General features: G+C 40.4%; 1 protein-coding gene across 1 annotated transcript; it reads left to right on the top strand.

Moving 5' to 3' along the window:
- Window positions 1-668: 668 nt before the first annotated feature.
- Window positions 669-19097, top strand: phf12b (PHD finger protein 12b). Its single transcript, XM_039777980.1, has 15 exons — window positions 669-1390; window positions 1686-1867; window positions 3436-3508; window positions 3653-4109; window positions 4584-4704; window positions 4797-4929; window positions 5061-5225; window positions 5684-5827; window positions 6177-6921; window positions 10575-10679; window positions 10805-10951; window positions 13249-13344; window positions 16082-16164; window positions 16303-16441; window positions 17894-19097. The coding sequence occupies exons 1-15, from the start codon at window positions 1325-1327 to the stop codon at window positions 18364-18366; spliced, it is 3129 nt and encodes a 1042-aa protein (XP_039633914.1). The 5' UTR covers window positions 669-1324; the 3' UTR covers window positions 18367-19097.
- The last annotated feature ends 5518 nt before the right edge of the window (window positions 19098-24615 follow it).

Genomic DNA, 24615 nt, shown 5'->3' with positions numbered 1-24615 from the left:
ATCAAACAAATAAAATAATTTTAGACAAAAATTCATTTAAAAAAGAAGGGGAAAAAAAGACAAAATTATGAAAAAGCACAGTTGCTCTGTTCTACCTCAGGTAGGGGTATCTCGAAAAACTAGCTAAAGCCTTTTTAGGGGATTTAAATCAAAAACAAGTGTTAGCCTACTCTTCTAAATAACGTTAGTTGTGGTAAGACGATCAATACCAGCTGAAGGTGTGCAAATGGTCACTTTAGGACGTAGGACCAGCAAAGGAACAGTAACACTATGGACAAGTTGCGAGGTGCAGCCAGCAGCTGTAGTAATTCAATTGTAGAAGCAGAAGTGACTTACAGTAACGTTAGTCAGTATTCTGGTTTAGTAGGCTGTGTTAAACGTTCGTTAACAATAGGGCTATGAATACAAGTAACGCTAAAGTTATCAGTTAATATCTTCTCAGTAGCAGCAGTATGGAGATAGTGAGCTTAAAGCTAGTGATGGCTAGTAGCAGAAGTATACCGTGACAGGAATGGTGATGTCTATTAGTATAATCATAAATGGTTTAGAGAATATTTGGTATAATTCTAGTACGTTAGTAGTAGCCGGATACAATGTACACAATCTATTCGCTCCTTGTTTCCTCGCAATTATCTATATCCGTTCCAATGCGCATGCGCGTCCGGCGGTTCGCGGTTGCGCCAACTGGCAGAGGATGTTGCTAGTAGCCAGTGTAGATGTCTTTTTCACAACAATAACATCAACCAAATTTGCATCTCCGCATACCTGATTTAAGGATTATACATTCCGAACGCTATTGGAAACGGTGCATTGGACCGCGCCACGACGAATTTCCTTCTGTATTTTTTGGCTAGCTACATCTTCTGTTGACAATGGGAGCGCAGGGTTTTGCAGATTTACAAGGCTCCTTTTTGCAGGAGCAGAAGCAAGAATCATGGCTGGCTAGCTAGGCCGCAGATGGATTTTGTAGCTAACAGCAACAATCTATTGATATAAAATACTGTATATAGGCTTGGCGCAGCTCATAAACAGTGGTGCTAAGAAGCCAGTGTCTCACTTGCAAGATTATCGTTGATTTTTGTTGTCTTTTTGGAGCCCACAACACAAGCTAGTGAGCTCGCTAGCTTCACAACCTTGACTGGTTAACGTCTTGCCTTCGTAGTTAGCTCCTTTAGCCAGCTAACTATAGCTAGCATCGCTTGGCTAGCCACCCGCTGGTCAAAACATTTGGGAAAATATATTTTCTACGGGAAATACTCTGTGTTGTGTGCTCGGTAGGCATTTGTATTGCAAATTCCTTTTTGCAGCGTCTGCATCTGGATGAATGTGGGACAAAATGGAGACCCCGACGATTGTGTACGATTTGGATACCTCTGGGGGCTTAATGGAGGTGAGGTTGCTCTGCTCGAAGGCCTTTATTAAGTGAAATAGTCCGTTATGCTAATGCGTTAATGTCTTTTTCTTAGAATTATTTGTCATTATCATCAGACCACCATTGCTAGCTGTCCAGCATTTCTCGGTTAGCTAATGTAATAGTTTGGGTTGATAATGGAGGCCACAAGTAAACGTTACCGATCTCCCCGAATGGCACAACGGCCACAGACCTGCATATTAGCCAACTATTTAGACAAACAATCAGCCGGGCTGCCGTTATTTCATACTAAAGAGTTGATCAACTTTTACAGCAAATCCAAACACTGCTGGCGCCCCCGAAGTCCGAGGACGTAGAGAAGAGGAGTCGGAAGTTGGTGAGAGACGTCCGGAGGAGCGGCAGGGCCACCAACCACGACACCTGTGATAGTTGCCGGGAGGGGGGCGACTTGCTGTGCTGTGACCACTGTCCTGCAGCCTTCCACCTCCAATGCTGGTAAGTTATAGAGGCAGAACGCAAAGGGACTCGTTATGCATGCATGCTAAGTGTGAAACAGACAAGCGACTGCAATTCTGAGTCTGCGTTAGCTGCATGCATAAGTTAACGTTAGCTAGATGAAGAATGCTAACTTCAAAAGGGGTTATTCTTCTGATGAAGTTATGTTTTGCTCTTCTTGGTGTTGCAGAGGCATGACCATGTGACATATCACTGGAAATATGTTAATTAAATCCTGCCCCTGAGACATTTTACCAGTCGTTATTGTTCAATTATTTTAGTGACATTTCAACTAAAACCCGTCGGTGGTTCCCCCCATAGTTATATTCACACTGTAACGCCACTCCTCCATGCAACATAACCGAGGAGGGCGGTAGCGAGCCTTGTGTAGCCCTTTGGTAAAGTTGAATTTTAATTTACTGCACGGCCCGGGGCTTCAAGCTTATATTGTGTTAACTACATCTATGTCGGTGTCGAGTGACTTAAAGTAGCCAACCGTTATATTTCATTGCTCTTCGGAGAACATGTGCCGTTAGATATGTGGTGCCTCGTCCGATGAGGTTGATTGTATATTATAGTAGGGCCTCTGTTAAGTTTTTTTCAGTCGTTATTGTCAATGAAAAGGCATGTTAATACGACGTAAAGGGGCTTAAAGAAAGAAGTGTAGTCATGTCTGTGAAAATGGCTAGAATTAGCTTGCAGTCGGTCCTCCCCTCCTGTCGCGGCTGCAGCCAGTGGAGCCGCTGCTGCTAAAAATGGAGTCGAGACTGCTTCTGTTTACAATATGGCGACCTCCCTGCTCTTTTTTTCTATGCCACCGCCATCTTATCAACCTTTTAAAATTCAGCTAAGAGGAAAATGGTCATAAATTCCACGGACGAAATGTTATGTGATTTTCTAAGATGAAGTAGCGTCAAGGCAGTGTTTGTTGTGGACATGTTAAAGGTCGTCCCATTGTAGCATTTCGCCGGTCCCGCTTTGCAATGCTCCCGTTAAACATCTGCTTGCATGATTATTTTAACTTTGGCATTTGGAACAGTTGAATTTAGACTGTCACTTGGAAACGGCCAAGCAGAAACGTTTATCCATATATGGTCAAGCCTGTAAATGGCTTCATCCTCACAGTTTGTAATTATCTGATAACACTGCATATTGGGTAGATACATGTTGCTTCAATGTGTGTGTTATCTTAAAGTTAGTATTACAGAGGGTAACTTTAGATACATTTTGCTTATGATTGTGAGATTTTAGGCTATCTATTATAGTCCTGACATCAGATGTGTCCCGTCTGTCATTTTTACTTTGAACTATGGTGAAAATGTTTATTTAAATGTAAACTGTATAATTACTGTTAAAGTTGATTTCGAATATTTGGAATCTTCACACACTGATATTAACAAATCATATTCCAACTGTTGTAATATGGGGGAATATGGTTCTAACCAAATAATCCATGCAACCTCATCATGAAGCATAATATCAAGTCTGTATAGATGGATGTTGAATGATAATGTTAATTCATTTCCCTGCATTATGAGCCAAGTCACTGAACATGTTTCTTACCACAGCAACCCACCTTTAAGTGAAGAAATGCTACCCCCAGGGGAATGGATGTGTCACCGCTGCAATGTTCGAAAGAAGGTGGGTAGCAGGTCTTCTCTATCACACACCCAATCCTTCACCAATGTTACTGTCATCCCACTGGCAAAATGTAAAGAAAGGTATTTGCATGTATGCTATTCGGACTGATAAATCTGTCTTTTGGTCTTTGTTTGCTGGCATTAGAAGCGAGAGCAGAAGTCAGAACAGACCAACGGTCTACCGGAGAAGTCCTCGTCTAAGCACTCTGTGTCCCCGGCCGTGGAGCTGGAGCTCAATGCCGGCCCACTGCGGCTCGACGGCCTGCCTCCGGGGGCCGGAGCAGCAGGGCCCGGTCTACGAGTGGCTCAGGTACGCCTCTTGGACCGCAGGACCAGCAGCAGGCCAAGCAGCCGGCCCGGAACACCCACCTCCAACACTTCGTCCACCCCAACTCCCTCAGAGGAGCAGAACGACGGGGAGGAGGAGGCAGCAGAGCCCGAGGATGAAGTTCAGGGCTCAGAGCTTGAGGGTGCTATGCTTTCCGCTCCGGCTCCACGCCTCCTCAAGAGGCCCTTTCAGCTGCTAATAGCAGCCGCTATGGAGAGAAACCCTACGCAGTTCCAGCTACCTAGTGAGCTTACCTGCACCACTGCACTACCAGGTCAGTCAGTCAGTCATAATGAGTTCCCAGACATTAACTGTGAAATGGTACTGTATTCATTTCAACGAGTAATCAAATGTTAAAAAGTGAAGAAGAAAAAAACACCCCTAAATTATTTGATGTACTTTTTATTTATTTACTTATAATTACTTTATAGGGAAAATGGCTCTTCCATTTTGATCTCGCCATCTATGTTGTTTTTTTGGTCTATTTCTATATACCTTAAAGAATTACAAACCCAATGTTAGATGACATCTGGAGCATTATGAAGCCCAGACATTCCAGCCCATCTATAATTGAGGTTAATATTTAAAAATGATTCTGGTACCTCAAATGTCATGGTAAATATTCAGTTTTGTTGACGGCCTACCAACAGATGAAATTTGGTTTCTTGACTTCTCTGGCACATTGGCAGTGTAACGATATATGGGTTGGATTGTTTCTTAAATGTTCCTCCTTCATTTGGATTTCTAGGCAGCAGCAAACGGAGGAGGAAAGAGGAGCTACTAGGGAAGCCATTCAGGAGGCCTCAGCATGAGCTGGATCCCAATGGTCTGGTCCCTCTACCAGTCAAAGTCTGCTTTTCATGCAACAGGTTAGTGCCAGATTACAGTATGTACAAAGATGTGCACACAGACCTGACATGTTTCATATCTCGTACTGATGTTCTTGTATTTTCTCTAACAGGAGTTGCAGGTTGGCTCCACTTATCCAGTGTGACTATTGTCCCCTTCTGTTCCACATGGACTGTCTGGACCCTCCGCTCACAGCTCTACCTGCTGGCAAATGGATGTGTCCAAACCATGTCGAACACTTAGTGGTAAGAGAAGTGGTCTTGGCTCAGAGCTTAACCAACGTCTGCTGTTGTTGTTGTTGTTGTCGTTGTTGTATTAGCCAAGGTGGTGCAACAGAATGATTAGTTTCCCATTTCAAATGGTTGTCTGTGTCCAGCTGAATCAGAGAAGCCTGAGCCTGTCCAGTCGCTGTCAGCTCTTCGACCATTTCCAGGACAGGATGTCCCAGCACGCCGTCAAGTTGGACTTCCTACGTAGAGTCCATCGGCAGAATACACCCAACCGGCGCAAAACCCACCAGCACAATAGGAAGACCATCAAGGTAGACTGGTTGCCTCAGTGTGGGAGTTAGGCTTGTAATGGAAATCCCAAATAGTTTTTGTGTGGTCAGCTCTGAATTGCTTAGAGAAATTAATGATGCACAGGTGGTGATGGGGGAAGTTGATTTATACAATAAGTGAGAATTCTTGTTTTTTTACAATTGATTCTTGTGCAGGTGTGTTTTGGGTTCCTCTTGCTAAATGCTAACAGAACAGAAAAGTTGGAACAACAGGCAGTTCTAAACATAACACTGCAGAAAAAAATCTTTAAATGAATTCTATCATAGCTTCTGAAATGAAATTTGAGCAGGAATGTATTCATATGTTCTTCTACCTTTCTCTACGACAGGTTATCCAAATACAATCAAAATGTGAGATACCCTGTTCATTCAGAGACAACACAATTGATTAGGAAAATTTATGGCATGACAATTTTTTAACAATCACTGTTTGGATTCAGGTGCCAGATGCCATCAAGTCCCAGTACCAGAATCCTCCCCCCATGCTGCTTCCTGCAGAGGTGCGCCAGTTGGAGCTGGTTTGTAGCGGCGTGCCTGACCGTCAGCCCTCAAAGCACCTCACCACAGAGACTGAGCAGCAGGAGGTAGGCAGACAACAACATGACGCAGTTTATCAAAAGTGTGTTCACTTGGTCATAAAAGACATAATTAATGTGGATTGTGAGCTGGTATGTGGATGATGTCAATGCAGGGAGAGGCATTCATCGCTTATTGTTTTCTGCAAGAACAGTCAATTGAAGAAATTGTGATATTTAACAGCAATATGGCTTGAAGGTGATAATTGCCTTCATTGTGGAGTCTGTGAGTTCAAACGGCAGTAAAGAAAAATCATATTGATTCCGTCCTGTGACCTAAATTTCTCCATACAGTGTTCTAAAAGAAAAAGGTGGTTGCTACTTGTGTTGTAAAGCATTGTTCTGCTGTGTTGAACAGTGGCTTCAGGATGTCATCGCCCTCCAGTGCAGCATCATGCGACACCTTTCCATCAAGCAGAAGGCTTCATCCACAGCATCCACCCTGTCATCAGTAACATCGTCAGCAGAGTGGGTTTCTGAGCAGAAAGCCAGTCCTAAAGCATGTGTCATATCAGAGAACGTGAAAACTCAGGCTTCTTTAGGAAGGACTTCTTCCCCTGACCCCTGCTCTAAACCCTGCAGTACACCGGATGACCCCCAGGGGCCCCTTCTTTCAAGGGGCACCCTTGCCGTGCTGGGTGTTTGTAAGTGCAGCACAACACCATGTCAGAACTGTAAGAAACCCAACGGCCCTCTGGCAGCAGAGTGTCAGCCTCTCAAAGCCAACGGACCTGTAGACTGTAACAATGGCTCGGACTCCTGCAGGCAGGCTGAGCTGCAGCACAGACTGAAGCCCAGCACAACACCCCCAGACGCTGCTCCTTCCTCTGGGCTGGTGAACCACATAGGAGCAGAAACTGTTAAAAAGGAACCTGAGAGCACTAAAGAGGCCTGTGCTCAGAAAATCTGCCCCACTGCCCTGACGATATGGCCCCACAGCAGCCAGCAGAACCACAGGAGCCACACAGAGCTCCAGGAGGAGTGTATGAGCAGCGATGAAAAACCCAGCTACTCCATCACCAGCAGTGCTCGCTCAGACACACCATCTAAAGGCAACCAGGAGCACGATCCAACCAAGCTGGGGTCATCATTACCCACTCCAGGTACACATTCTTGATCCAATAAACTGCTCGCTGCTGATGGGCTTCCCAGGTTCATTTGAGGTTCTGTAGGGATTGCAAAAATAACTGTTAAACAATATAGCAGCCTTTATTCATTAACACAACTAATTAGGTATTCATTTATTATTCTCACATAGCCAGACTTTCCTCCACAGCGCTGCAAAGGAAGGTCTGGCTAGTCCACATTCCGGAATGGGAGAAAAACGTGCTCTGGTTTTTTGGCATTTCTTTAAACCAATCACAATCGTCTTGGGTGGTGCTAAGCGCCAGACAGAGCCACGGTGCCGCTGCAAAATAGCCTCGGGAAGGAACTTGTCTGGCTGTCGTGATGAGAATTAAAAAAAAAAAAAATAGATACGTATAATTTCATTGTCGGTTTTAGCTTGGAGAATGATTCCCAAATCGACCGGATTTTAGAATGCCAACACAAAGAAAGTGGAAGGTAATGGACATCCGGCTGAAAATGAGGGACTTCCGGTTGAATCTCCGGCGGCACCGGAACAATCCCGTAAATGAAACGTTGTCGGTATAGACTACTCATTAATTGATAAATGTATTTTATTTTCATTATTTAGTCTGAAACATTTAAAAACACTGAAAATGACACATTACAAGTTACCACTTTGGAATTATTTGATTAATTAAGTCATGTTGAAAGTTTTGCATGATTGCATTGCAGTGTTGGAAGAGATCAAACCATCGCCAGAAGCTAAAGTTGTGTAAATTCAAGTGTGCATTTTTCTTCTGTGGCTACTCCACCTGTGTCTCCCAAATAGGGCTGGGCGATATGAAGAAGAGAAAATCACATATCACCATGTTCCTTAACAAATATATCGATATTGTGACAATATTGTAGGGTTGACAATTGTTGCTTTCACACAATATTTTCACAATTAGATTTTAGATAAATAATCATCAATCAAGTGGCTGATTGAAAATAATAGAACAGCTAGAACAGTCGGCTAAGTTCAGAAATGTCACCACTTTTTTTCTTTCTTTTATTTTTATTTTTATTTATAAAGGACAACACAGATTAATCAACATTTCTGTAAATGTGCCAGTGTTAGCCAGCCGGCTAATTTTCAACTGTAGTCCTTTTGGCCAGATGATTTTAGACCAGATCAACTGGAAGAAGCAGGACATTAGTACAGGTTCAATTATACAGACAGAAGTCAACAAGACACAACACAGACAGCTAGAGCATCAGAGAAGCTATCCCTGTTTCCCATGCAGAGCCACAAGAAGCAGCAAAGCACCAGCATATCTAAACCTCAAACAGCATTCACATTCAGTACAAGATATTATACACCATCGTAGCACGGCCAAGCAACATAGGCCACAAGCCATCTTCTAACAGCGTTCAACCATGCAAAACAATAACAAGCCATAACGAAAAGATAAAATAAGTTACATCACTCGTGGGGGATGCGTTAATATAGGACAGGTTAATATGATGGTAAAAATATTTAAAATACAAATTTGTTATTCATACATATTCAAGCAATGCAAAGCGAGCTAAGTTTAATACCTAGCAAGATATCAAAACATTAAACATGTTAGCAGGAGGTTAGCAATACTAACAACATTAATATAAAAAAATACTAAGAGACTAAAAATGTTCACAAGTCTGACTATCCAAGAGCCAGGTCTTGAGACTTTGTGTGAAATTATGGTAGGTGGTGCAGTTTCTTATTTCATTTGGTAGAGTATTCCACCTATTAGAAGCTCTAACAGAAAAGCACGATTGACTAAAGGAACTGGACCTGTAAGGGGTTACACAGTCCCCTCTCAGAACAGACCGAGTGGTTCTATTCTTAGAGTTTTTTTGTTTAATAAAAGAATTGAGTGGTGGAGGAGCTTTACCATTTAGGATCTTGAACATTAGACAGATGTCATTATATTTAATTAGATTTTCCCAACTAAGGATGTCATATTTGTTAAGAATTTTACAATAATGATAATTATTGTGTTTTCTGTCTAGCACTTTGAGGGCCTGTTTATACAGAGAAAGAACAGGCTTAAGGGTTGTATCGTTTGCTTGCGTCCAGCTTGTCATACAATATAGTAGATGAGGAATAATCATTGAATTCAAGTATAATTTTGCTGCTGAAGTTGTTAGGCAGCTTCTTATATACCTAAAATTGGCGATATTGTATTTAGTTATTCAAATTACTTTTTTCACTTGTTTTTTGAAAGACAAGTTGGAATCAAGGATGATACCAAGATATTTAACATGAGAAACAACTTGAATATTCTCGCCAGACACATAAACTTTGTGCTCACAATCTGAAGCGGAGTGTGTCTTTGAAAAAAACATACAAACAATTTTTTGCTACATTTAAATACAGGTGAGAATTTTCAAGCCATGTAGTTACATTTTCCATTGTTGAATTAAGTTTAAGAGTTGCTTCTTTTTTGGCTTTTGCATGGACGTATATTATAGTGTCATCTGCATACATCTGAGCTTCACACCCTATACAAATTGATGGCAAGTCATTTACGTATAGGCTAAACAAAAGAGGTCCTAAAATTGAACCCTGGGGCACACCCATCTCATTAATCATAAAGGGTGATGTTTCATTACCCACTCTTACACACTGAACCCTATCTGCAAGATAAGACTTTATCCAGTTTAGCACGTTTGATGAAAAATTAAAATTTGCTAATCTAGAAATTATCTAGAAATTATTTACTGTAATGCAGCCTTTAAAACCAGGGAAAGAGATCATATAGCTATTTGTTTGCCATTTAATTATTTGAGATGGTTGGCAGAGGTAAATTATCTTTTGTCTGGGAACAGTTATTCTGTGTGTCGCTAAATTCTCCCGAATTAGAAAAGTTAAGAAGTTAGTCTGGTGCCATGCTTCAACTTCAACTAGTTAAAATGTGGAAAGCAAATGCCTAGATGGGGCAAATTTTAAAAACGCATCCGACTATTATTTTTATCATTATTATTATTATTATTATTATTATTATTATGTTGGCTTCTTCTCAGGATGTTGTTGTAACAGTACTTTGGTCATAGTTTGTCAGATAGTTTATATGGTGCATCTTGAATTTATTATACATTTAGCCTATTCTTTCTGTCAGTAGTTGATGTGCTTGAGGTCATTTTTGTGTGTAGGAAAATTAAAGTCTACCTGAACAACAATAATGGGCCAGGCTTAGGTTGTCCAAACGACTTAATGATTGTAAAAAACATTGTCTTTTAAATGGCAAAAACATGTTGAGCTACTGAGGGTGGATTCTATACCAAACATTTGTACCTTCTGAAACACTGCAACAGTGAGTCTTTACATGTTGAAGGGTGTTAAATCAAGTCTGTGGTCATTTTTGCAGCTTGTTAGTGTTCACACATTACAATATACAATACTTGCAAAATAGCACATGCCACACTTTATAGCAGGCCATAGCCCAACAGCTCCCTCCTGTGGTCACTGGCAACAACTCCACAGCTGTTTCAAGTGTCACAGCAAAACAGTGTGATAGGACAAACAAGTAAACAAGAGAAAGTGATGGAGCTGAATGTGCTGAAGTTAAAATGAAATTTGGGAAGGGATTTTTTTTTTGTACACAAAAACACATACAAGACAAAACAAACAAAAGAATGAATGTTGAATGTTTCTCCTCTACAGACATAAAGGCTGGTCCTGGACTGATGGGCTCACTGCTGCCAAGCACTCTCTCCTCCATCGCTAACCTGGCCAGCTGCATGAAAGATGGAAAGGATGAGGAAAGAGGTAAGTTTGCTCACCCAACAGTGACGATACTGAATCATTGTGTTGTATATATGTCATGTCTGTGATTGAAATCAAAGTATATCTCCTAAGTGTGTGTGTCACGTGTGTGTGTCGCGTGTGTGTAGGGATTGAGCTGGACAAACTGGATGCAGAGATGATCAAGCTCCTGGCCTGGCAGAGGATCCAGCAGCTCTTCCCCCCAAAAGTGCCCAGCCCACCGCCTCCCCCAGCCACCAGTGTTGCCCCCAAAACCCCATCACCCTGCCATGACAGTAAGACATAAATTTACCTCTGACCCTGCTATTCAATTAAAACTTAAAGGGATACGCCACCGTTTGTTGAAATAGGGCTCATCACAGTCTCCCCTAGCTGTAGATAGGTGGGCCAACGCATTTTTTGTGCATGCATTGTTTCAGTGCGGTGCAACACCGGCAGCGCCGCCGCTAGTTAGCTTAGCGTAGTAAATGGAATCCTATGTTGCCGGTTAGCATGTTGTGAGTAAAAGTGAGCCAACAAAAGACAAAAAAACAACCTAATTACTTGCACTGAGACAAAAAATGCATTGGCCCACCTATCTACAGCCAGGGTAGATCGTGATAAGCCCTATTTCAACAAACGGTGGCGTATTCCTTTAAACACAAACTAATTTCTTGTTGATTAGAGTAAGTATTTGTAATTAGGGCTGTCAATCGCTAAAAATATTTAATCACATTGTTGTCCATAGTTCTAATGATTAATCACACTTTTATTTATTTTTATTTTTTTATCAGCTCAAAATGTACCTTTTTAAAGGGATATTTGTCAAGTATTTAACACTCATATCAACATGAGAGTGGACAAATATGAGTGGACAAATATGCTTGCTTTATATAAAAGAATGTATATTTTATTATTGGAAAATTAATTAACACAATAATTAATAAAACATTAATTAATACAAATATTGTCCAGAAACCCGCAGTGTTTCTGTTGTCTGATAATTATCTTTTTTTCCAACCGGGAAACTCTGTTTAAGTACAACATTTCTGGTGGAGATAATTCCCTTTATAGTGTATGCAGCCGCCACTCTGTCTGTAGTCACTGCTATGTCTGTCTCACTCAATGTCCTGCCCACAGCACTATCTGATTGGTTACACGTCTATCAACACCACTGAAGGCTGCTGTGCCTCAGACTCAGCTGCTCCGGTGAGCGAGCGCAGCTGTTTGTTGAACTTAAGGCAGCAGATATTACTGAAGTTGCAAAAACACTAGGGAATGCATCGTATATTGGCAACCATATTGGTATCGCTCAATGTTAATCGTCTCTTTAAGCATCGGTCCGATGATTGTGTGTGTGTGTGTGTGTGTGTGTGTGTGTGTGTGTGTGTGTGTGTGTGTGTGTGTGTGTGTGTGTGTGTGTGTGTGTGTGATACTGGCAAGCAGTCTAAACGGGGGCAGTGACACCAGGTGTGCGGTAGAGCGATGGAGAGTGAACATTAATAACGTTAGCGGTCCGGAGTGTGTACAGTTTATCTGTTGGTGAATAAATGCTACAACTCCTTAAGACCCATGCCAAGGACCACGTCTCGCTCGCTGCCTGCAGGTTAAAGAAAGTGAAAGGACTTAGCAATCACAGAGCTAGCGACAACTTCAGCACAGACTCCCTAACTTAAGGTGGGCTCGTTTTAAGGTGGACCAGCTATTCTCATATGATGTGATTTCTCCCTTGCCAGCCCTGGAAAACCCTCATTAGTCATACAACCTAAACAGGATATTTTGTTTTATTATCCTTAGTTATTGATTTATGATACAAACGTTTTCCACGGTTGTGAGTTTAACTGGACTTCCTTTAAGTTATACACTTGCTACAAGTTATAAAAGTAGTTCAAAACTAACACTGTTAGTTACATCTTTCATGGTGACCCTGTAACTTGGTGAAATGCAACAATGCGGTACCTGTTGGAATCTATGATTTATGGGCTTTTCCAAATGTTTTGCAAATACATTACTTTTTCAAATTCACAGTGTTTACACGTTTTTTTGTATGTACAAAATATGATTACCATAGAAACTTGTTCATACAGATCATATCATCACTGTTAATATTGGTAATTGGTATCCGCCAACATTTTCACATCAGCGTATCCCTAATAAACACACTGTTTCTGTTGGTAACGGGGGGGAAATCATGAAAGGGAAACCGTAGTTGCTGGAGGTTCAGAGTACGAGAGCTGCCAATAGAGGAAGAGGGAGTGAGAAGTCACTGTTACGCCAGCGAGAGATTACTGTTTATAATAAATGCAGCACAGTGAGGATACAGACATTTCATGCACCAGACTTACTGACATGGACCTGGACATTCAACCCTCTGTTGGACCTGTTCAGAGACTCCAGTCTGCAGTGTAGTTAATACACTTTAGAAATCATATCAGAACCGGCGTTATTGCGTCAAAGAAATGAGTGGCGTTAAAAATAATTTGCCTTAATTTGTTAACTTTGACAGCCCTCGTTTTATTTTCATGTCTAATTTGATTTAGAGTTTTTTCGGCAATTATTTCCGATGTTTACTACCTGAACCTCTTCCTACCAGGTCAGAAGAAGGTGCAGGCCCGAGCTGTCTTCTACCCTCTGACAGGAAAAGGAGGAGCTGTCAGCATGTGCTATAGGACGTTGTACATAGGATCGGGTAAGACATCACACTGACTTCAAAAACATTCACCCAACTGCATTTTGTGTACAATGGGCCGTTGTATGTGCTTCTGCAGAGTGACATTGTCAGTTTTCACTGATACGTGTTTTTAACCCCTGGTGCTGCTATGTCGAGTATCAAACCTTCAAATACTTTATAACAGAATTAAGTTAAATGTGTCTGTAGCACCAAATATAACCGTCAAATACTAAAAACTGCCCTCAAATGCTTTTGCTCAGTTTAATGCTTTTCTTAGCTTGCTCTTTGAATCCTAATTTTGACAATTTAAAACTATTTTATTGAAACAAACATTTTAAAACTTCTTGTATTTAGATCAGATGTTCCTGACATTTTTGGCTTGAGTTGTGACCCTTTTTTTAAAGAGGAGTGTGTACTTGTGACTAGGGTTGGGTATCGGTTGGGTGTTTTTCGATACCAGTGTAAAACTACAGTATACTTTTAAAACGGTGCCTACACGGTGCCTGAACCGATACTTAAAAAGAACAGGGCACAAAACGACCATTGGCGACGTTAAAGAATGGCTTACTTGTTGCTAAAGCCATATGGTCAAATTAAAATAATAACTTATTTTAACAGTCAATTGCTGTTTTAACAACAAAAACAAGAACCACTAGATGGCAGAAGGGTACGCTTGACTTTCTCAAGGTGCACTTGAAAATGAGTTCACAAGATGCAATTCAAGGCTACCTTAGGTCCTGTCAGTGTTGTTTGCCCTACGACTCTGGCAGTGTCCACGGTGTCTCAAAGGTCAGCTACTCTGTGTCTATAGCTGCAGATTGTTGGGCGATATAAAACTCCAAACCCCAGTATTTTACAATAAAAAAAAAATAGAAAAGTGTACAGAAAAGATTTAAAAGATTGTTGTAGCAGAAGTGTGTATTTCCTGTCCTGGCAGTGATCTTGGAACCCTCAGTCAGAGCCATAGAGAGAGAAGAGTTGACACTCACGTGGTTCTAAGCCTGTATAGTTCCAAACACATGCCGCGCTGTCAAGTTCTTCTATGGGACTGACCGCAGTGATTGCGATATTGGTAAATATAAATGAAAACACATACCCAAGTACTTGTTTGACTGTTATTGCATATTTGTAAATGTCAGTTTTATATCTGGAGTGGTAGGTTGACAACTGAAAGCTATGTATAAGTATTACTTATATACTAGGCTACTGGCTTTAGTGGCTTAACTTTAACCTTACTACATCTCTGTTTTGAAATCAAAGACAACTCAAGATGTTCTTTTTTTGTGCAACTGGACTATTGGATTTCCTTGATTTTGCTTGTAATTCCGATTCACTTACCCATGGTCAGAGCGATTGAGAAAGCAGAGTAGCAATAGTCCATTCAGCATTTAGTGTCCAGCCCACTTCTTCTGATGAGGCATGAGTTGACCACACAACCATCATAATTTTAAGACTAAGCCATACACAAAGTATCAGATATATTAAAGAATAACAACTCATTATGCTGGGATGAATGAATGAAATATTATTTTTTGTGTGTGGGTGTGGAGACAAAAAATAATTAATTTGGTGCTAATAAAGAGGAACAATTTAGTTAACCAGAAATTCACACAAATGTTTAACAGAGACCAAATTAGTGTTTAAATTAAATTGGGGAAGAAATGAGTCACACTACTGTCTGTGTAATAAACATTTTAAAGCTCATCATGGCTTATGATATTTTTTTGTGTGGAATAATTTGTATTCATACATGTAGTCCAACAGCCCTTTCAAGATTACTTTGAACTAAACAATAATAGTTACCATTAAATGACTCCTGTATTGCTCCTCATTTTCCCGGAGGCCTGCAGTACACCACGGGACCCCGGTCTATCCCACCGGAGCTGCAGCAGTCAGATAACGTCTTAGCCTGTTCCGCTCTGTGTAGCCCCGAATCCTCCGATGATCCAACATAACCAAGCAGAACGCAAGGATAGTCTTTCCATGTTAAAAATATATATAATTACGCTGTGCACGTACAAATAAATATCAGTATATACATCATAACGGGCCTCTGATAAAATATACAGTTGACAATTCAAAAGAGGTAGCTATTTAATCAACTTACCTCAGAAGTTACTCAATGGCCAGCAATGGAAATGAATGATGCCCAACACCGTAGAATGGATTGTTTGGAACTATGCAAGACTGTATACCCCAGAAGTAGGCGGCAAAAAGCGTGCAACAGAGTCCAATGGGAGTGTCGCCACTCTGTCTTTCTCTATCATTCTGCCCTCAGTTAGAGCTTGTGACCTCCTCCCAAGTTGGAAACCTCTGGTTGATACAACATTTAACAACTTTAGCTTCTTTTTGTTGAATGAAAGAGAGGTGGTGGTTGTTGTTTTTTTAGAAACTGGTTTGTATTTCTCAGAGTAAGGTATCCCAATAAGTATTATTTTGGTGTGTACCAAAACTTGGGTACTGTATTAGCAATAATATAGACAATATCCAGCCCTGGCGTTGAACTTGCATTTTGGTGACAGTTGATACCTTGTATTCATCTTTTAATTTTTAAGACCTGGTCATATGACAAAAGACATGTTGACAAGTGTTCCCTTTTCTCAGTGAAATTTTTTTTTAAATGGTGTTGACACACGACTTAAACTGGCAGCAATGATTTCTGTAGAGGTGTAGCATTGCTTATGTTTGTTTGAGATTATCATTATTGAGTTTTTTTTTTTATAAAACAAACTAACTTTTTAATGTTTTTGTAAAGGTGCTGACATGGACGTGTGCCTTACAAACTATGGTCATTGCAACTACATATCGGGGAAACACGCCTGTATTTTCTATGACGAGGTATGGACTTTTAAACTACTATACTGCTTAAATGTAGAAATATGTCATTGTACTGTACCATAATTCTCCACCTCTACTAAATAAATGGAGTTACTGTTGTTGTTGGACATGGGGTAAATATGTGTGTGTCCTTTTCAGAATACCAAGCATTATGAGCTGCTAAACTACAGCGAGCATGGCACCACCGTGGACAACGTTCTCTACTCGTGTGACTTCTCAGAGAAGGCCTCGCCATCTCCACCCAGCGGGCTGGTTGCCAAAGTCCAAGGCATCATACGTTAGTAGTGTACCTTATTCTTACATAGGGGTGGGGAAAAACATTGATACAGCATAGTATCGTGATATTTTCCGTGGCAATACTGTATTGATACACAGACGCCAAGTATTGATCTTTTATTATATATGTGTTGGTCAGTTTGTCTGCTTGACAATCCCATTTTGCAGCAATTAAATTGGAGTGAGATGAACCAACAGAGAAATGTATCTTTTTTTAGATAAAACAGATGAAACGATGACAACATTTCCTTTTGGGGACATCATTTGAAATTGGGAAATATTTGAATTGGGAAAAAAGGTAATAAATTGCAATATATCGCAGAATATTGCAATATCTTTAAAATCGCAATAATATGGTATCGTGACATAAGTATCTTGATGATATTGTATCATTAGGCCTCTGGTGATTCCCACCCCTATTCTTACACACCTACATTTTTAAAGTTCTCTCCAGTATTCATAGTCTGTGCAGTTTGAAGGGTTATCAGTGGCACCAGAGGCATGGCTAAAATATAGGAGGCAGCATTAATATCAAGTGTGGACCGCACAATGTAAGTTTCATAAAGTCAGATGATGTTTGTGACATAAGGCTGACTTCCTGTTGCCGGCAGGTGGCTTGAGTCAATATTGCCATGTAGATGTTTTCAGGCCTGGACTGTTATCTAACGTGAAGTTTAGGGCAGATTGTACATTCAAGTTGCAAACCACTTTTTATTTCATGGAGTAACATGGAAATGCAACGCCTTATTACTATCTGCACTGGAAAACAAAATCAAAAAAGTACCTGGTACCAAAAGCATGCCGGGTTGGTCCATGCAGTGGAAATTTGGCATTAGGCTGCATTTACACTATATCCTCTATAATACCATTCAAATTTCATTTATTTTTTTCAATATTCAAATATTTAATGCTCAAATGCAGCCTGTGATTAATATGTACTACACTACTCTGCTTATGCATGGTCAATGCCACTATAAGCATGTGGTTGTTGTTGTTGCACGCTCTGTCCACTAGGGGGACTTCCAACATCAGCCTGGCCTTGAAGGCGATCTACGTCACGGTGCATTGCACTCAACTTTGTTTTTTGCAGCAGTGTGAGAGTGTCACCTAAATAGCCTTTTTGTGTCTCCATTTTGTTCCCCGCTCCATTGTGTTTTGTCTGATGGTCGCTGCCTGATTTCGTCTGGTCATTTACGTCATTAGCCCCCGAGGTCTGACGTTTTGTTGCGTTTGTCCAAAAGTTGATTCTGTTTCATCCTTTCGCTCCAGTTTTTTCCGGCATACACAGCGATCCCCACTGCTGCAGCCTAAACGCATTACCCACATTCAGATGAATGGAGGACTGCCATTTTTGCCGTTTCCTCCTCCCTTTCTAAACTGTAGTAATAGTGTTGACATGTCACAGCTTGTGTGGGCGCCTGTTTGCGACTGTCTCCTTGTGTTCTCGGTGCAGGTCGCAGTAAGAAGCGTGAGGATGACGAGGGTCCCAGCTCTGTGGTGGGTTTGTTACCGGCTGGTGGAGTGATGAGCAGCCAGCCTCAGGGTGGCTCGGAGCTGTCGTGCAGCTGTAAGGCAAGCAGCTCCAGCCTGATAGGAGGCAGCGGGGCGGGCTGGGAGGGCACCGCCCTGCTCCACCACGGCAGCTACATCAAACTGGGTTGCCTCCAGTTTGTCTTCAGCATCACAGAATTTGCCAGTAAGCAGCCCAAAGAGGAGCCGACCACAACGCCTGCCGCCAGTTGCGCCACCAGCAGCAGCAGCAGTAGTGCAGCCAGCACCACTACCAGCACCGCCCCCACCACCACCCTCACACCACCACCACCCAACACTGCCACAGTGAGCAGCCCCTCCAGCCAGGATGAGACTGACACGGAGACTGTCCCTGCCCACCAAGTGCCCGTACTGCGCTCCAACTCTATTCCATAACCTGCACAGGAAGTCCCGCCCTCCCTCCTTTGTTTTGCACCTTCCAAGTCACAATGAAGGGAAAGCTGCACAGCTGGTTGGTCAACAGGGAAAAGTTTATTTTTTATTTTTTAATGGTTTATATCTTTGCATGAACTTGAAGTATTTTTGACAATCTCTTCTGTTTTTGAATGACTGACCAGTAACCCTCTGTTCACTTCAGACCGGACGTTGAGCGAAAATTATTTACCTATGCTCAATTTTTCTTTTGCCAGTATATTGGTCATGTATGGTGTAACATTTTTTTTTTGTCAGCCCATTTAGCACAAACCTTTTATTTTGTAGTATTGAATTCCATACATTCTAATTTCTTTTGCTGCTTTTGCACCATAGGTAGCTATATATGTATGAAAACATACATGCTTATACACTATAATATGTATATATAATGTAAATATATATAATTCAGTGCTTCTCAATTGGAGAAACATTGGATTTCATGTAGATTTACCATTTTTTGGTTTTTAACTGTACAGTTCATGGAATTTGTGATACTGTGTAGAGTACCAGACGTTTTGTGATAAAACTTGTTCTTAGTCTGTACTTTCCACTGTAATCCATCTGTAAATACTGTATTGTTTTAGCACTCATTTTAACATCTTGTGCTGCTCTGTATATAAGCACTCTTTGTCTGTACCTGCTTGTCTGTTCAAACCTGTAAATACAGAAAGATTTTCTAAGAACAAACTCAATGGATTTGTGGCCTCTGTTATTTTTCCAGCTTTTGTGGGTCCACTTTGGACTTTGATTTTCCACATTCTGCCTTGAGTTAAAGTCGAGAAGAAATGAAGGAAAAAAAACTTTAAATCACATCCATGGTCATATTATGCACCTATCGGTTTGTTCAATTTTATTAAAATTTCTTTGTATTTTTAAATCATAATCCAATGATGTTTTGTTCCTGTAAAAGAAAATATGACGTGCTTACCTTAGCTGGTACCAACCAGTAATATGACATCCACTCGTCAATCAATCTGCAACCTTGAGTGGCATAGAGCTACAATTCATTACAGTAAGGCTACACACTGATGAACGGCGCCAGATGACTACGGACTTGCCAGCAGAGGGAGCTGGCGGCATAGAGAGTTGCCAGGCACCATTCACCTGCATGTACTGCCACAGAGCTGGTTACAATGGCTGCATCTCATAACCCTTAAATTGGCTCCTCAAGTCCTCCACTTGCCTCCCTTCCTACGTGAGGAAATCATGGGAGGAGAGAGGAAAGGAGAAAATGTGTTTTAGAGGGATGAGACATCCTTTCCTCTGAAGCGTCACATGAATTTGTCAGCTGTTTGGGCGGAGTTAGCAACTCCTTCAGCTGCACGGCTTCCGGGAAGGCTGCTCTTGTGTATCCTCAGTTATAGCACCTTGATGATCCCTTCTTAAAGATCGGTCCTCGGGGCAGAAATAAGTGCTATGAGACGGCCTTCACCGAGGAGGGACAGAACATCTTGTTTGACCGATGAGATATAAAAGGGCCATGAGATGCAGCCAATATCTGCAGTTTCTCCCTTGTCCTCCTGATCTAACAGGTGAAGGTGTGTGTGAAGCCAACAGTCCTCTGTAGCACCATATCACGCTGAACTCTAAGCCTGTTCACTTACACTGCTCAAATATTTCATTTCATTGGGAAATACTTTACAGAACAGATGCTAAAGACGCTCTAACTTCCCTTTAACCCTCATGCCCTCCTTAAAAAAACTTACTCTCGACACCTTCGAGGCAAAAATGTCCACGCACACAAAAACTGTTATTAAATCATCATATATCAATATTTTTTTCTGCTTTTTTTTCATAAATCACTTAAACAACTTCTAACCTAATCAAAACTACCAAACATTCAATCATTTTCAGGATTTTAACCCTTTAAATGCCAGTTTATGTATTTGAAGTATTTCATTTTTTATTACAAAAAACACAAAAAATGATTTTTTTTCCATATAATGAATAATATCTAGATGGGGCTTTGGTGGTGATTAGAGGCTTGAATATGTCAAAGATAAGCAACAAAATTAATTTGATTGCATTAGTATTTTTTACATAGTTCCAGATACTCCCCTTTGGACACCTTCTGAGGCAAAAATGTACATGTCCAAAAACTGATATTAAATCATCATATATCAATATTTTTTTCTGCTTTTTTTCATAAATCACTTAAACTACTTGTAAATTGCTCAAAACTACCAAAATTTAATAATATTTTCTGGATTTTAACCCTTTAAATGCCAGTTTTAAATCTTTAAAGTAACAATTATTTATGTAAAAACCCAACAAAACATTAATTATTTTCCATAAAATAAATCATGGGGAATGGGGCTTTGGTGGGGATTAGAGGCTTGGATATGTCAAAGATAAGCAACAAAACTGATTTGATTGCATTAGTATTTTTTATGTAATTCCAGATACTCCCTCTTGGACACCTTCGAGGCAAAAATGGCCCCATTGACTTCCATTATAACCACATGTTTTGATCTCACTGCCTTTGCAGTATAAAACCATGCATTCTGTAATGTCAGCATTTCATTTGGAAGAAAACTAGTCATATTTGACATTTTTACAGTATTTCACCAGATTCAACCATTTTGCCCTTGTAGGCCGATGCATGAAATTATAGTTATATTATGTAGCTGTGTGTGTGTGTGTGTGTGTGTGTATGTGTGTGTGTGTGTGTGTGTGTGTGTATATGTGTATGTGTGTGTGTGAGAGTTTGCGTAAATCTGTAAGCAAGCAATGATCACTTTAGGGCTGAAAAAAGGCATCTTTTGAAGGATGCATTTCATGTGTCTTTGGAGACGTGCTTGAATAAAAACATTCTCTCCTGCATGTGCTGTAAACTGGCGCTTATCATTTCAAATGGTTTGTGGGACATGGTGGCCCTGAAGACTGGTCTCCCACTATGGACATCCCACAGGCTCCGGGTGGATTCCCCTTTGGACCGGTACACACCAGCCAAGTGTGAAGTCCCATGTATGTTCAAATCTCTTGAGCATCCACATCACTCCATCCTGAGATTGAACACCTCCCGTGTAGGTTTGTCATTTCCTGAATCAGCTGGATCAAGTCAAGAGTGAAGAAAAGGTCGAAAGAGGATGCCACATCATGGATTCTTGATATGGCATATCTCGTGGGCTCTGACATCATGCCGGTCGGTGCTTGAATGTTGCGCAGCGTCTCAGTATTATATGGAGACCAGACTTGCCAATTCTTCACTGTCCATTCAATGTTAGGATGGACAGGATCTTCAGTGTCCTCTCCACTTTCAGAGGAAGGGTTAGAGGCACTCACAGAGTTGGAGGACACCAGTGACCATTTTGTCAGACTCCAGAAACTTGTGTCATCTTCAGATGAGTCCTGCAGTTGGCTGGAAGATAAAGGCTCCTTCTCTTTGCTCCAGGTCTTTCTCCTTCTCTAGAGCCAGGTGCATAAACACACTAATAGTTGTTTTTGTTTACAACAAATGCAGGAGACAATGTTTTTATTCAAGCACGTCTTCAAAGACACATGAAATGCATCCTTCAAAAGAAGCCCTTTTTTCACCCAGATTTACACAAACTCTCTCTCACACACAGAACCGCCGTACGCATCACACATACACACACACACACACACACACACACACACACACACACACACACACACACACACACACACGGGTCCATAATATAACTGGCTAAAGTAAGGTCGCTTTTTTCACCACTAAAATTATCATTGTTTGTTTACAGATTTACACAAACTCTCTCTCACACACAGACATGCATACATGCATGCACACACACACACACACACACACACACACATACGCATACACGCGCACACACACACACACACACACACACACACACACACCCAACCCACACACACCCACCCACCCACAGACACACACAAATATACATATATACACACACACACACACACAGACACACATACACACACACATATACACACACACACATACACACACACACACGCAGGCACGCGCGCACACACACACACACACACACACACAGCTCCATAATATAACTATAATTTCATGCATCGGCCTACAAGGGCAAAATGGTTGAATCTGGTGAAATACTGTAAAAATGTCAAATATGACTAGTTTTCTTCCAAATGAAATGCTGAAATTACAGAATGCATGGTTTTATACTGTAAAGGCAGTGAGATCAAAACATGTGGTTATAATGGAAGTCAATGGGGCCATTTTTGCCTCGAAGGTGTCCAGAGGGAGTATCTGGAATTACATAAAAGATACTAATGCAATCAAATCAGTTTTGTTGCTTATCTTTGACATATCCAAGCCTCTAATCACCACCAAAGCCCCATCTACATATTATTCATTATATGGGAAAAAAATCATTTTTTGTGTTTTTTTTTATAAAAAATGACATACTTCAAATACATAAACTGGCATTTAAAGGGTTAAAATCCTGAAAATGATTGAATGTTTGGTGGTTTTGATTAGGTAAGAAGTTGTTTAAGTGATTCATGAAAAAAAAGCAGAAAAAAATATTGATATATGATGATTTAATAACAGTTTTTGTGTGCGTGGACATTTTTGCCTCGAAGGTGTCCAGAGGGTACAAAATGAATCATTTAAGTATAAAAGACATGTAAGAGTAAAAAACACTGGATTTAAAAAATTTGACTGAAAAGAAGGATTCCTACAAAATTTCATGCCATAAGAAGTAACACAGCAAAAATGATCACGAAATGAAAAAAAAAACTTGAGAAAAATGTACAAAAATGACCGAAGAGGGCATGAGGGTTAAATGGAACTTTAAGCTAAGTTCACACTACACGACTTTCAGTCATCGAAACGACAATTTGCTGTCTTGTAGCTGTCTTCAAGTCGTTATGGTTTCCACACTACATGTCTGATCAGCGACAGGGTCACAAGAAGGAATCCCAATGTCTTGTCTCCAACCAAGATTTGTCACAAAAAAAATCAAATATAAATTAAATTATTCAAAAATAAATATTCTTAAAACCAAATACATGTTTTTTTTGATATTGTATGATTGACTATGGTGCTTTCCCAAAAATATTGACATAATGAGACTTGATAAATCATTATCGTGGCTATTCCTTACATTTATTTTTTAGTTAAGGTCTAAAAAGGAAGAGAGGCATTCAATTGGATCTGGGGCAGAATGAATAAGTGTGTCTATTTTTGTTCAGTTTTAATGTTTTTTTTTGTTTGTTTTTACCAGTATTTTATATCCTACAACAATGACCATTTCTGCAATGTCCAATACCATATGATCAGTTAAAGAGGCTTAGGTGCAATTATTAACTGGGTTTCAATGCAGCTTTTTTATTCACAATATTGTAAAATACCCCTTTTTTCACAAATGATCTAATCCTTTCTTTACAGATGTACTTTTAAATCCCTGGGCCATCTGTGGCCGTTCCAGCTCCCTCCACCTCTACGCAGCCGAGGGATGCTGCATCAGGGTTACCATTTTATTGCTTTTTGTTAAGAAATATTTTTATTTTAAAATATAGAAGCTGTAAAACATAAAGCTGTACACTATTTTAAGTGATTGAACATACCAGGGGCATACCCAGTGGTGTAGTCTCCGTGATATGCAGGTATACGCCATATATCCACCAAGAAAGGTCAACGATTTCCATTCCACTTTCAAAAGGGCAAAGATACTAGGGCTGCACGATATGAAGAAAATATCTAATTGCGATTATTTTGACTGATATTGCGATTGCAATATGATTCACGATATTGAAGGGAATGATCATTTTTGTATCATTATTCTCATTCTCATTTTAATTGACTAATATTAAATCTTAAAAAATTTAAATGATAAAAAAAAAGGATCTGTACCAAACAAAGAGTTTTTCTTTAGGATAGGATTTGTAGGCCGGGACGTTTCACAGCACCACAATACTTCATACAGAATGGTTTGACACATATTTTGCTTTTAACAAATATTGCGCCACCCCCTCTGCGATTTGGATATCGTACAAGTCCATATTGCGATTTTGATAAAATTGCGATTAATTGTGCAGCCCTAGAGGATACGTAACGTTTTGGTCATAAATTCACCCCTTCTGTGTTGCGAGTCACCTAGGAACAATAACACAGTTGCTTGGCGGTTATTCTCTGTGCAAACATGAAATTAACTGATGTGAATGACTAAAGTAGATAACGTTCCATCTATCTTTTTCCTTATTGCGCTTTTACTGACACAGCCC

The sequence above is a fragment of the Perca fluviatilis genome, chromosome 2 (assembly GCF_010015445.1).
Source record: "Perca fluviatilis chromosome 2, GENO_Pfluv_1.0, whole genome shotgun sequence".
Classification (NCBI taxonomy): Eukaryota; Metazoa; Chordata; class Actinopteri; order Perciformes; family Percidae; genus Perca; species Perca fluviatilis.
Note: the sequence above shows the minus strand (reverse complement) of the source record. Positions and strands in the feature narration are given on the sequence as shown.

Coding starts and splice junctions, on each gene's coding strand:
- phf12b (XM_039777980.1), top strand. CDS start 1,325: ATGTGGGACAAAATGGAGACCCCGACGATTGTGTACGATTTGGATACC. Junction 6,922..10,574: donor GTCATCATTACCCACTCCAG/GTACACATTCTT, acceptor TCTCCTCTACAG/ACATAAAGGCTGGTCCTGGA. Junction 10,680..10,804: donor TGGAAAGGATGAGGAAAGAG/GTAAGTTTGCTC, acceptor GCGTGTGTGTAG/GGATTGAGCTGGACAAACTG.